The 13,735-nt window shown below is 40.0% G+C and overlaps 1 protein-coding gene across 4 annotated transcripts in view; it reads right to left on the reverse strand.

Moving 5' to 3' along the window:
* myt1la (myelin transcription factor 1-like, a) overlaps positions 1-13,735 on the reverse strand; it is a 51,752-nt gene that overhangs the window by 3,616 nt on the left and 34,401 nt on the right. For 3 of the 4 annotated variants that reach the window (XM_057352473.1, XM_057352474.1, XM_057352472.1), the window contains exons 9-21: positions 13,284-13,374; positions 11,591-11,698; positions 10,595-10,815; positions 8,018-8,283; positions 5,954-6,178; positions 4,672-4,790; positions 3,590-3,658; positions 3,443-3,505; positions 3,266-3,349; positions 2,579-2,800; positions 2,173-2,264; positions 1,813-1,916; positions 1,589-1,732 (exon numbers count right to left, since the gene is read on the reverse strand). In XM_057352473.1, the coding sequence (XP_057208456.1) occupies positions 1,589-1,732; positions 1,813-1,916; positions 2,173-2,264; positions 2,579-2,800; positions 3,266-3,349; positions 3,443-3,505; positions 3,590-3,658; positions 4,672-4,790; positions 5,954-6,178; positions 8,018-8,283; positions 10,595-10,815; positions 11,591-11,698; positions 13,284-13,374 (1,808 nt within the window). The remainder of the gene's footprint in view (positions 1-1,588; positions 1,733-1,812; positions 1,917-2,172; positions 2,265-2,578; positions 2,801-3,265; positions 3,350-3,442; positions 3,506-3,589; positions 3,659-4,671; positions 4,791-5,953; positions 6,179-8,017; positions 8,284-10,594; positions 10,816-11,590; positions 11,699-13,283; positions 13,375-13,735) is intronic. The other variant, XM_057352475.1, reaches the window with a different exon arrangement.

The raw sequence follows: 13,735 nt of genomic DNA on the forward strand, positions 1-13,735 counted from the left end.
CACATTACAAAAATGACAGATGTTATCTAACCACTGTAAAAAAATGAAAAGATTCTCGAGTCGCATTTTGGGTTCCTTAGATTTCAAGCTGGTGTTACCCTATAAAGAACCTCTATACACCCTTCCGGGAAACAGTCCTCTAGAGCAGGGGTTCTCAACCTTTTTGACTCCAAGGTCCCCCCCTATATTCAATAATATTCAAAGCCCCCCCTCCCACGTACAAAAACTGGCAATTTCTACCCAATAAAATAATTCAGAGCTTGACATTAACTGGAAAAGCGTTTATTCATTATAAAAATGGCCAAATAATAAGAAATATATTGTTTTTAAAAAATGTATTTCATTTTGTCTAAAAAATTTTTTGTCAGCTCGAGTCCCCCTTGGAAGTCAGCTGTGGCCCCCTTGTGGGCCACGGCCCCCCTGTTGAGAACCAGTGCTCTAGAGGAATAGATATATTGAAGTTCTTTAAAGGACACGTACAAGTTCTCCAGAGGGTTCTGGCAGTGTGGCTTCTGGGAAACCCTAACTGCCACCAAAATCTTTTAAAGGGACAGTTCACCCAAAATTAAACATTCTGTCATCATTTACTCACCCTCTTGTCATTTCAAACCTGTATGACTTTCTTCTGCAGAACACAAAAGATGATATTTTGAAGAATGTTGGTAACAAAACAGCAGCGGTACCGCCGTTGTTCAGTTACCAACACTCTTCAAAATATCTTGTTTGTGTTCTGCATAAGAAAGAAAGTCATACAGGTTTGAAATCACAAGAGGGTGAGTAAATGACAGAATTTTCATTTTTGAGTGAACTGTCCCTTTAATCTTTACAGTGTAAAGTTAACGTTAAATACAAAAAACAAGTCTGGATTGAACATTCGATGGTTGAGCGGTCTTGCAATGACACATGAATAGGCAACAGTTATCTGATGGGCAGTTTAAAGACCCCTCGTGACTTTAAATAACATCCTGCAGAGGTGGGGGTGGAGAACTCAGGAGCCATATTCAAGAAGACATGTTTCAGTTGTTTACTAACATGGCTGCCACATTTGAACAGGGCTCATCCAATCCACCCCTGTCTCAATGTGTATGATGGCACTGTGATTAGATAATGTCGGAGCATCTGATCCACAGCGGCCATGTTGTTACTCAACTGAAAAGCAGTGGAGTTTGTTTTTCTAGAATGGTCAGTAAAGGGAAGTGACCTCAGCACAGAAGCATATGGAACTGCGGAGAACTCAACAACAGACATAGAGAAGCAGATGGGAGAAACAATAGAAATCAGAATTTCATCCCTACTGGTGAGTTCGATCTGCAGACTCAGTCGAACATTGTGCCTTTGGCCAATTTGTAAAAATCACAAGCTTTCGACACAGACAAACTAAATCTACTCTATGCAAGTGAATATCAAGCGATGTAGACATATTTCACACTCTTTTGAATTGTATTAAGTGTCTGTATAAATCATTGTCAAACATTTGGATCCTGACTTTGTTAAACAGAGAACGTTCCATTGATCACTGATATATTCTTACCCCTAGGCGAGGCAGGTGCTAGTCTGTCTTTGGGTGCAGGCCCTCATTGGCACTTACCATGTGAGGGAGCTGGATATTGGCCAGACTGTTGATAAGCGACTGGCTGAGGTTGGCGAGCTCATGTAGCAGCGAGTCGTTCTGCTGCTCGATGGCCTTGTTTTCATCTTCAATTGACTTCAGGTTGGTCTCCATGGTGGTGATCTGGCAGGAGATATAGAAAAGCATCTCTGTGACTGTAAACACGGCCAGACCCTGACGGGATGGATGGCAGCTCGGCTTACTTGTGTCCTTAATTTGATCATATCTGACTCTACTTGATTGTTTGATTCGTTCAGGTCTTTGATTTCTTCGTCCAGTTGTTTGATCTCCTCGTCATTTTCTATGCCTAGAAAGGAACACAGAGGGGGGGAAAAATCACATGCTCTTATTATTTTCAACTAGAATTTCTATTAAATGGACAGTTCACCCAAATATACAAATTATGCCATCATCACTGTCACTCAAGAATCAAGATTTGGAACAACTTGAGGGTGAGTAAATGAAGACAGAATTTTCATTTTTGGGGGAACTGTTCCTTTAAGTAAAATTACTTGAATTTATCAAGTAGTTACAATAACGAAAAACTCTGAAAATGTATGTACCTTTGCTTGCTCGCTGTTTGATTGTAAGCATTTCAACCCCTGTCATCCTGGCTTTCTTCATAGCAGACGTGGCACGGGGACAGCCGGAAAGACTATACACGTACAAATACAAAATAGATAATACTTGATTTTCAAATTCATAAGCCATGCTTTAAAAATGCAATACCACTTCACAAGTGTACATAAATACTGTGCAATGTCTGCTTTTATTTTAAATGACTTCTAATTGGGTTATTTCCTAAAGCAACTCAACTTCTTTAATTGGGTTTTGTTTGTATGCTGTATTTCTTATAAAACCGTCTAGAGATGCCTTCTGCATCTTAAATAAAGGAAAATTCATATGCACGTTTACACAAACATTCTTTCCTTATGATGTTTTTTCAGCCACACTTGCACATTTGTGTACCTCCGGTGGGTGAGAAAGCTGCCACTGACGTGGCCCGAGCCGTCGCACCCTGGAGTGGGGCAGGTCATGCCGTCTGTCTTGCCAGACTTCCAGGAGAAAGGCGCTCCGTTCACATAACCGTCTTTCTGACGTTTGGCAGCCAGCGGGCAGCCGGATGCGCTGCGGTGAGATGCGTACTTCCCTGTCACATGACCCTGGCCGTCACAGCCTGGCACTGGACACCTAAAGACATCGGTCACAGTGGCCATGAGTTTACACACACACATACACACAAACAAAGGTTCTTTGTAACAGCCTGGTTTGCTGTATAAACAACTTGAGCAGCTGGTCAAACCAGAAACGTGCACATAGGGCTACACAGTTCATCGAAAAAATAAGTATGAAGAAACAACCTGAAAAAACAGTCTAAGTGACAAGCATCAGCAGTCATTTGGAATTAATTCAGATTCACTGTCATGCTGCTTGTTTGCAATGCAGTCCGCATATATGCCGTGAGCGTCTCGACAAAATAGAACACCCCCATTATAATCAACAGGGCGTGGATTTACTAAGGTACAAAACAGCAGAAAAACAAGAATATAGAGGATAATAATCAACACGTATTATTTTGCCATAACTGTGCTGCCTAAGTGCACAGACCCTAAACTATGTTGCTACTAAATTAACAGAATTTAGGGGAAAATGCACCTGATTGGCTCCTGGTCATCCTTGTCCTCCTTACTGTGCATTATTTTAATACCACTCTTCTTTGCCCGAGGACAACCTGACAGACTTTCAGAGCAAGAAACACATTTAACACTACTTTGAAACCACTGTTGGGCAAGTCGGTATTTTCAATGTGTGAACATATTTGTGAGTCTTCACCTTCTGTGAGAGGCGTAGTTGCCTGTGATATGCCCAGAGCCATCACAGCCGGGAGTGGGACACCTGAAAGCGAGGAAAACATGTTTAACCTCAGACGGATCTCGTCCTGAAGGTCAACTGAGATGGGGTTTAAACAAGTGCGCTTACTTCAGATCCTGGGAGTTGGATGTCATCATACCACGCATGCCTTTGTCAGCCAGTTGGCAGCTTGATAGCCTTAAGAGAACATTTCAGCATTTAAAACTACAAGCTTTAACTTTTACCTCAACACTGTGAAATCAAAATGATAGTTTTGTGGATTTTAGTGCACATGTTTGTTTTAAAACCTTGTGTCTTTGTCTACCAGGTAAGTGGAGAAAAATACGAATGTCACATCCTGCATACAGTAGATGCTTGTCTATTTATACACTTTCTAAAATGACAATGTCCCTCCTCTAAATACTGCAACAGACCAGCAAGTGTCAAATCAAAAGTTATATGTATGACAGTTCAAATCTATTTTTAGGTAAAAGGGGAGAGGCCATTCAATGTAGCCCGCCCCAAATCTTCCTGTTATAACAGGAAGTACATCAGCACTTGCAAGTCATCAGCAGTCTTCAAAACAAATTCACATGGTCTTAAACTTAAATGTGACTGTCATTTTATCTGCTAAAATTCAAGTGTACACAATAAAAAGCTCGCACATAAAATTGACATCTATATTGCAATCATAACATTCCTTTCACATCAGAAAAATTACGTTTTACGTCAAAAAACCAAAAAACTAAACACTTTTACTATCGCCAATTTTCGTAAATAATCACTTTTTTTAAAATCAGTTCAGTCCAGTCCAGTGTATGAAATTTAGCCTCATCTAGTGGTGAGGTTGTGAATTGCAACCAACGGCTCCCTTCCCTTTCAAAACACTACGGTGGCTGACACAGCACTACGATGTTGTCACTGTTTCACTTCTCTGAGATAACATGTTTATGAAACGTGCTCTGTTGAGCAGTTTGTCTGTTTACTGTAGAAACAACACGGCAAATTCCATGTAAGGGGACTCGGGGTGTATGTAGATAGAAATAGCTCATTCTAAGGTAATAAAAACATAACACTTCATTATTCAAGGTCTTTATACACCTCTGAAGACATAGTTATGTATATTATGTTGCATTTCTGTCAATAGATCCACCAAAAATTACACACTGGACCTTTAAAGCTCCTTATTTGAGTGTAGGTGCTGGGCTTACGTGAGAAGTTCTTTCTTGCTTTCCTTACAGGGGGCATATTTGTGTTTGGGGCTGGGAAGAGCCACGTCCCCTGAATACTGCTGGTTCTCCAGCAGATCCTGAAGGGGGTCCAGGTCATCCTGAAAATGAGAACAGACAGAAAAACATGTTGTGTGATGGAGAGCAAAAAGAAGAATTGAACAAAGTTCTGCTCGTAAGTGCATAAAATACAGTTGAGTTCATATAAAAGAGGATATCATGTTCTTAAAACAATGAGCTGAGAATTAAGAAAACTAATTTGCATTCATTAAGTTTTCCAACAATTTAGTAGAAACATAAATTCCATCCTGAAATAATAATAATAGCTTTACTCTTGAGGTTAATTAGTGTGAAATTAATTAATAACAGAAGAGAAATCCTCTTGAAATGATAATCTCCAGAAAAGTAAAGGCATGCAGTACCAGCAGTGTAAACTAGATGTCCCTTCAGTGCTTCTAATGGAACATCTCACCATCCTTCAAATCATTATAAAAAAGGTAGAAAATCCAGCTTCCCCAACCATGCATTTATCCCTGAAGGTTCACACAAGGGCTTATAGCTACCATTATAACCAGACCCATCTTTTGGGAGTAGTCATTATACTTTATTCTGCTTGTGCCGGGTGAGGGGAAAATTTGTAGCTGGACGCAGGAAATGAGTTTAAGACCAAGCAGAACCAAGTGTGTGTACACGACCATGTCATTACAACTCTACCTTTAAGCAAATCATTTGAGAATATTTTCACAAAATGCAACTACAACAATGACCAAAAGAAGTAGCGTAGTTAACCACTGACATAAAAATAAACTCCCAGAGAAAAGGAGAAAATTGCTCTTTGATAAAATTAAGTTATCTTCATACTTTTTCTCACAATATTGTCACAATGATCCAGGCCTAGTTATTAAACTTTAATGACAGAGGAGTGATGGACGTTTTTGACAAGTTTTTTTATTATGTCTCATTCGAGTGTATTGGTGACAACTATATCTATAATGTTTTTAGACAGGCTGATGAGATTTAAAATGTGTTTCTTTCTACCTTTTGCACACCCCTGGGTTTACATATAATGTATATACAGTAATAATAGATGCAAATGCGAATTGCTACTCAACAGCTCTCAAATGCTGTGTACTTGTTGACATCTCCAATGCGACACAGACAATGTGCCAAAAAAGGCGGTAACAGGCATCTAATTCACTTTATTTATAATGTCACGACTGCTGCAGTTTCTAAGCACATTAGGGGGTGTTGGGGTGGGGGTTACCTCCTTGTGGTCCTCATCCAGCCTTTTGATCTTGGTATAGTCTACAGGCAGGTCCCAACAGTCTGCTGTGCTCATCTGATAGCAGTGGCTGTTGAGCATGGCCTGCCGCTGGGGGGACATGGGCTGCAGGGGGGTCAGAACTGTGCCCCCATTACCCTCTACCAAGCCTCCAGCCCGGCACAGATCCAGGGTTCCGTTCTCATCGCCGTCGTGGTCATTTGGGCTCTGACGTGAAAGAAAGAAAAAGGGTTGATGAGACAAAGAGAAAACACGGGAGACTATAAACAGCAGTACAAAAATTAAACAAATATGATTGTTGCCATAAAGCCGAGGGAAAAAGACTTGTCGACTTATTCAACATGCTAATGTAGTACGACCATTTCAATCCATTTTCTGTTGAATTAAAACAGAAATAAATCCCAGGAGTGGCAAATTCATGCAACAGCAATGTGAAAGACTTAGAGTATGCCAAGACACATGAACGCTATGATTTTAAATCCAACAAATATTAATTTTTGAAATTATTACTAAAATACATGCACAATGAATATGCACTTGTTTTTTTTTAAGTAGATAAGATGTGATTTTTTTTGTTATTTTGACCATTTTGTCCTGGTTCAATTTTGTGCAAAAATGCAAATAAAATTTGGAATTTGGGGAATTAAAAAATAACTATTTTACTTAAACACATACATTTAAATATTAAATTCATAAAAAGCGAATATATTTTGGAATTATCTTTTTCTGCGACTGTTCTGTAGGACATATGGCAGAGTAGCAAAAAAGAGTCCTGGTTTAAGGTCTTTCTACCTTTCCGTTGTTTCTACCTCTACTCCACTGTCTTGTCTGTGCAAAAAATACCCAAAAATATATGATCCTGAATAGTATGTAAATCATTAGGATAATGCTCATTTATCGTGCACATTCTGCAAAACGGATGAGATTTATCAAACTTGTGGACATGAATGGATTGATCACAAAGAAAACAACTTAGTCATTTGGACAACACCACATTAGCTCACATCCAAATCAATATAACCTTGGAACAATGATCTGTGAGTAAGTGCATGTTTAAACTTGATAAGTCTTTGCTGTGACTTGGATTCAATGAGCATGTTTATATATTAATACAGAATATTGTGGCATTGGTTGCTTGTTGACAATAAAACGTGCTCTATGCCTTCAAATCAAATTATGGTAAACCTGAAACATGAGAAAATTGAACATGAATTTATATTAAAACAATCCAAATGCAAATGATGTTTCGTATTCTCGTTTTATAGAGTCTACCACACACACCACTTGTCCATTGTGCACACAGGAAAAGACGAAAAAGAAAAAAAAACATAACTATTAAATTTAAATTATTAAATAAAGTGATAAAAAAATAAAAAATGGAAGACAAAAAAAGAGAGGGAGCAACTTGCGTCCACTGTCCTATATCTCCACAAACAGATGATCAGTGGTGAATATATAGAGCCCTGCAGATCTTTATTAGCTCTGCTTCTCTCTCTCATCCTCTCTTGCTCCAGCCTGCTGCCTCGCTGTCCTTAAAGAGAGGTCATTGTCTTTCCTGTGTACCCAGAGGGATGCTCGGAGAACAGAGCAGACCTGGACCACAGCTGAAATCAACAATAATTCTACCTGTCTCAGTGAGAGAGAGGATAGGGGCATAACCATCCCAGCGTGCCTGCAGCTGCCAGCCTACCCTAGACCTCTCCATCCCCATGCTCTCATTATCACCGTACAGATTACGGCCTAAAATCGATGTGCCACTAAAGCAATCAGAGCTCGAACACCATTAGGCTCATATGCCGAATCTTACTCTAACACAGAAGACCTCAACCACCCCGTCACCATTAGCCACAGAGAATGTGATACCGCACCCCTGTGCAGGTGAGCTCGGTGTTACGTTAACTGCTGTAAAATGAATAGTGGAGCAGGGGTTCGCCCTGAATGATTAAATTGGCACGGCCTCAGTTTGGGAAACTGAGCAAAAGTCATAGAAAGAAACAGAAGGTATTAGCTTAAGATAAAGAAAGAGGGGAAAAAGTCAATGCTCACCTGCACCAGGAGCTCGGGGCCTTTCCCGCTGAGGCTCTGGGGCATCTCTCTGCAGCGCGTGGACAGGTTGAGGATGGCCGTGGCGGCCATGTGGGCGGCTTCCATGTCGTGTGTGTAGTCGAAGCTGCTCTTGCTGCATGTGCTGCTGGCGCTGCTTCCTCCCCCTCCTCCTCCTCTGCCTCCTCCACAGCTGAGGCTGCTGCTGCTGGGAGCGTAGCTGCTTGTGGTGCTACTGGTCGGACTCGAGGTCTTACAGTAGCGCTTGGCTGAGGAAGTATACACGCATTAAGAAATGAACAGGCTGTGAGCGCTTGCTGTTTCATTTACTGACACTGTCCTTAGACTTAGCAATACATAGACAGACAAACAGATATATACATATAGATGGAGAAAGGATAGATAGATAGATAGATAGATAGATAGATAGATAGATAGATAGATAGATAGATAGATAGATAGATAGATAGATAGATAGATAGATAGATAGATAGATAGATAGATAGATAGATAGATAGATAGATAGATAGATAGATAGATAGATAGATAGATAGATTAGAGGAACCTTAGTCTGGCTGATTAGATGATGTGCTGTTCCATGATAAATGCTGGGAGGAATTGAGTGTGAGTGAGAGAGAATGGAGAAGAGCAGGAATGGGAGGAGAAAATGGTGTGACAGCGTATCTAGGTTTCATGCAGCAGGCTACACATTGTTAACAGAAAACCTCAAACCCGCACTCTAAGCATTTATACAGCACTTCTTTTTTATAGCACGAAAAGGAAACTCCACGTTCATAGACAAATTGCAAAAAATCTGTTTACCCTTTTATTGATGATTGATTCCCCAATACTGGAGGATGATGAATTAGTGCACTAAATAGCAGCTAAAGTTATTATCACTTCTTTAAGATTTATACGATTCTCCCATTTGATCTTATTTTTTATCTTATTTTCTGTGGAGACAAATAGCAATGCTGTTATTACAACTAAACTGGGTGTAACTAATTGATGTCGCCAACCGAGTCTGAACGAACTGCAGTTAATTCCTAGCACATTAATTGAATGTTATTCTCATTAATTTTTTTCAAGACTTCATTTGTCTCATTTATCAAAAACTGTGTTTCTTTGATAAAGCATACAGGCAAGGAACATCGCTTGCAAGAATGCCTCTTAATTTCAGAGATATGGTATGTGTTCTGATTTCAATAACATTGTCTACATTATCACTGCAGGGCACACCGTAATGCTCCTTATGGGCAATCAAGAATGTCCTGATGTAATAACCATGAGTTATAATGAAAATGAGTTATTTTCAGCATAGCTAATGAAACCGTACCAAAAATATCCCACCGAATTCTGTTGACAGGAAATCTCTACGATTTCTGGCATGGGCGTGAAATAAACTGCTACCATTTTGAACAAAATCGTTCCAGTTAATTTGATTCCTTCACAATTGTAAGTGCGCTCATTTATCAAGACCAGAACTGTGGGTGGGAACTACAATGCTGCACATGACAAAAGTTCTACGAAAATGAAAAGAAACGACGCATGTGAACAACGTTTACAACGCAAAAATAAACATCAAGTTGCAACATTAACATCCATGGGGACCCCGCCTTAGAACAGTCCTGAAGAGATCAAGATCTGCGATATGCCTTCAATATCAATACAATCACATACATATAAAAAAATGAAGAGACCATTCCAAATGTTCATTTAATCAGCATTTCTAGATGTATTGTGGCCATTCCAGTCCAGTGTCTGTTGAATTTCAACAAAATCAAACCTCAGGAGTGAAAAAGCTAGTATAATAACTAAGTTATTTTGACCTGTTTCTCCAGTTTTCAATTTCTGCAAATAAATGCAAATATACATTCTGATTTGAAATGTCGGAGAAATATTGTAAGCAGGTCACAGAAAGAAACAAAAATGATCACTTCACTTACGTAAAAAACACCTATAAATAGTAAATTTGGAAAAACTGAAAATAATTTTGAAATGGTCTCTTAATTTTTCCACGACTGTATTTGCTAATATTAATATAATACAATTCATTTTTACATCTACTTTTTTACGCATTTGGTAGAATGCGTCACCAACTAAGCTAAAGAAACACATTTTTACATTATGACAATTAATAGATATTTCCAAAGCCCATCATACATAGCTATCCTCATGTTAATAAATTCTTCAGATGTGCATTTGGTGGTCAAAAGCCGTTCGACCATCATTAAATTGAAAATTGATCATCATATTACAAATCCCATAGCTGGGTTGCTGTACGTTGGTTATTAAACATTGCAGAAGCCAATAAGCAGCAGAGTAAGATTTTCAATAAAAGTCTGAACCCTACGATCGGCTGTGAAAAATTCAAACTAAAGCTTTTATTAAGACACGGGCTTCACTTCAAAATAAGAAAATCATTTCTTTTTTAATGGAAATACTGCGAGCAGGTCTGGCAGTACAAAACAAATTCTAATAGTATTTCCATCTGATCTTTCAGTATCAGTTTATCAACGCTTACTCTTTATACCTTTCCAACTTGTATGCCAGAGGAAAGACTAATGAAGGCAAGCTTACCATCATATCCTTTGGGCGATGTGTCTCGCCCGTGGTGCTTGGGGATGAGGGACCTCTTGCCGTAGGCATGAGACTGGTTGTCAAAACTGTTATCGTAGTCAAAGGTTGTCTTGGAGTACTTCTCAAGCTCCTTAGCCAGGTTGGATCGCGGAGTGCTGGTGGGAACATTATTTTTGTACCCATACTGTGGGATCTCCAGCTGTTTCACGAAGCACATAGGCCTGGAAGACAAAAACATAGACAGACAGGGGAACCAACGTTGAGCAACACTGGACTGGATGTTGTACGTGATGTATCAAGCTTAAACCACTAGAAGGGTAAACAAAAAGGTTTGTGAGGCACTATTGTATTCTTTAAAAAATAAATGCTGCTCTTGAATATCTTGTTGGTATTGTGAGAAGTGCTAGAGAAATATTTGTACGTGAACTGAATGACTAAATTTAGCATTCCAACAATGAGTGTGTTTACATGCACAAAATAAACAGATATCAATCAAAAATCAGCGTATAAAAGAAACCTGTTTTCACGTGTTTACATGCATTGTAATAAACCGGCTACGCAGAAAACCGCGTTTACATGGAAGCTGGCGACTTGCCAAGTTTCTTGCATGCAGTGACGTCACCATCGATAGTCTGTTCAGTAATTAAAAATGCAGCGGGAAAAAGAAGCTGTATTTTGATATCTTTTCTTGTGTCCGCAGAACCAGCATATGCAACAATAGTGTTTCATTTTGACGTTTCTACATCAACTTCATGATTCGATAGCAGACTTTTATGCGTTATTTTACGTTTGGGACTATTGCGCTGTCAGACATGCGCACATAAACAAACCTGAGAGAAAACCGGTAAAGCCGTTTACATGCAGCGCAAAATCTTAGTAATGGGCAAAAAACTACCTTTGCAGAACGGGTTTTGTTTATGCCGTTTATGAGCTTTCCCCTTTAAAAGAAAACCGTTTTTTTTTATTAAGCATGTGCCACGTATGATCAAGTAATACCTCAAGACGCGGTCTGACGCCTGGTTGGACTTGGAGCTGTCGCAGCCGGGATGTTTCTCCTGAACTTTTGTCATCTTCTCAGCGGCGGCCATGGGACATCCCGAGAGACTGCAACAGCGGCAAAGCAATTTGTGTAGTGTTAACAATTCGTTTTCAGCGGCATGTAAAGGGCACACGCTCTCTCAAACACGCACGCGCCCTGGCAGACAGCAGAGCTTGAGAAACAAAGTGAGATATGAGGGAATGCATAACAACAGCATATGGAGACGAGTCTGTCAGAGAGAATAGTCTGCTTAATACGACATTCTCTCGATACCGGCTTCCAACGTGTTTGCAAAATCCTAGTATGCAGTGTGTGGTACATGGGGATATTTATGTATGAATTATGCATTTCGTGTGGCCTAGTTCTATAGTGTGAAGGCAAAGCTTTGCAGATATCTGCTGGGCATTTCTGGCTGGCTGGCTTCAAAAAAGCTCCTCACAGCGAGATACCGCAGTCATTTCAGAGAGACACACTAGAGCAAACTGAGCATCAGAACATCCAGCTACGCTCCCTTGCTCTCCTCCTGTTCTTCCGTTCTCTTGCTGTTTCTACTTCTCATTACTCTCCTATATCTCCCTCTCCATTTGTTTATCCTTCCCCTTGTTTCTTTCTCATTTGTCCCACTTTTCAGACTTCTCTGTCTCTTTCTCTGTATTCCTTTGTATGCTTTGCCTGGAAACGCTTCTCATCATGTGCAGTTTTCGTATCGTCTTCCCAATACCTTCCCAATACGTGAGTGTTCGGTAACCCTAAAAAATAAAACCCAAACAAATACAATGAGACGAAAACACAAATTGTCCGTAAAAGAAAACGCAGTGATTTCAGAAACACATAACATGTGGGCACTCCTCCATTTAGACAAATGGAAATTAGTGGGGGAAAAAGGGAGTGGTCACAGACAGACAGAGGGACTCTTGTCGCTATGCTGTTGCCATGACAACCACGTGATGAGGAATGTGTGGACATACTATACGTATATTCAATGTACAAGTGCGTTAGATTTCCCTATTATACATTTTGTTTTCTTCTGTTCAGCCGTTCTGATGGTGCGTGTGTGCTCCCATAGGAGCTGTTCCATATAACATGGCCTGCAGCGACGTCGGATAGAGTCTGCATCTGTCCGTACACCACATGCACATGGAGGCACATCTTACATATATATAAGTGCGAGTGTAAGTTTGCGTGCAAGCATGTGTGAAGCTCTAATCTCATTCACATTCAAGAAACGCTACATTTCGTTTGGGGCTCCTTTGTGTTACAAAATAAAAAATACTAAGCTTCCAACATATTATTTTTAATTTTTGTTTAGAGTTTTTTAATATATGTCTTGCACAATTCACCCAGGCAACTAATACTAATCGGAGCTTACAGGTATCAAAAATGCATCTTGCTCCGGGTGGGAATCGAACCCTGAATTTCCGAAAGAGCCAATGCGCAAACAAGATATTTGAGCCTGGAGCTATGTGTTTTTAAGACCCAGCAGAGCTCAACGCAACCCAAACAAATCAGTCCCTCTTCTCCTTCAAAGCAAGCCTCCATCTAAATCCATCTATTCTTCATATTCCCTATATAAATTGTGTATAAAGGCTGGAACATCAAACCCAACAGCGCCTCCTGTTCCTCCACTCCACATCCCATTCAGCTACTCACCTGCGGTGGGAGTTCCTGTTGCTATTTACATGGCCGCGTCCCGAGCAGCCAGGCGTGGGGCACTTTAGAACATTCTCATACATTGCAAGAACTTGGATAAACAGAGAGGAGAGGGCGAGAGAAGGTTAAGAGGATCCAGAGTGAGTATGAAAGCCTTGTGTTCTATCAAGATGAACGGCTCAGTGGCATGCACATGCTTCTAAGAAATGTTCCCGCTGAAATTAGTTAATCATAAAGTTAATCACGAGCAAAGCATATGGTGAAAGAAGAATCCAGGCATGCAATGTGTTAATGGCAGGCACGTCGTGTGAAAGCATTGGCGTGAGAGGAAAATAAATCTCTGATAATAATGGATATATTTTTGGCAAATTAAATGAGTCTAGTCATTAGATTGTCTATGACACATCCTGCAGTGCTATGTCTCTGGGCCTGCAGTAAACTGACTCATCAGA

This window comes from Triplophysa rosa, linkage group LG15 (genome assembly GCF_024868665.1).
Source record: "Triplophysa rosa linkage group LG15, Trosa_1v2, whole genome shotgun sequence".
Taxonomy (NCBI): Eukaryota; Metazoa; Chordata; class Actinopteri; order Cypriniformes; family Nemacheilidae; genus Triplophysa; species Triplophysa rosa.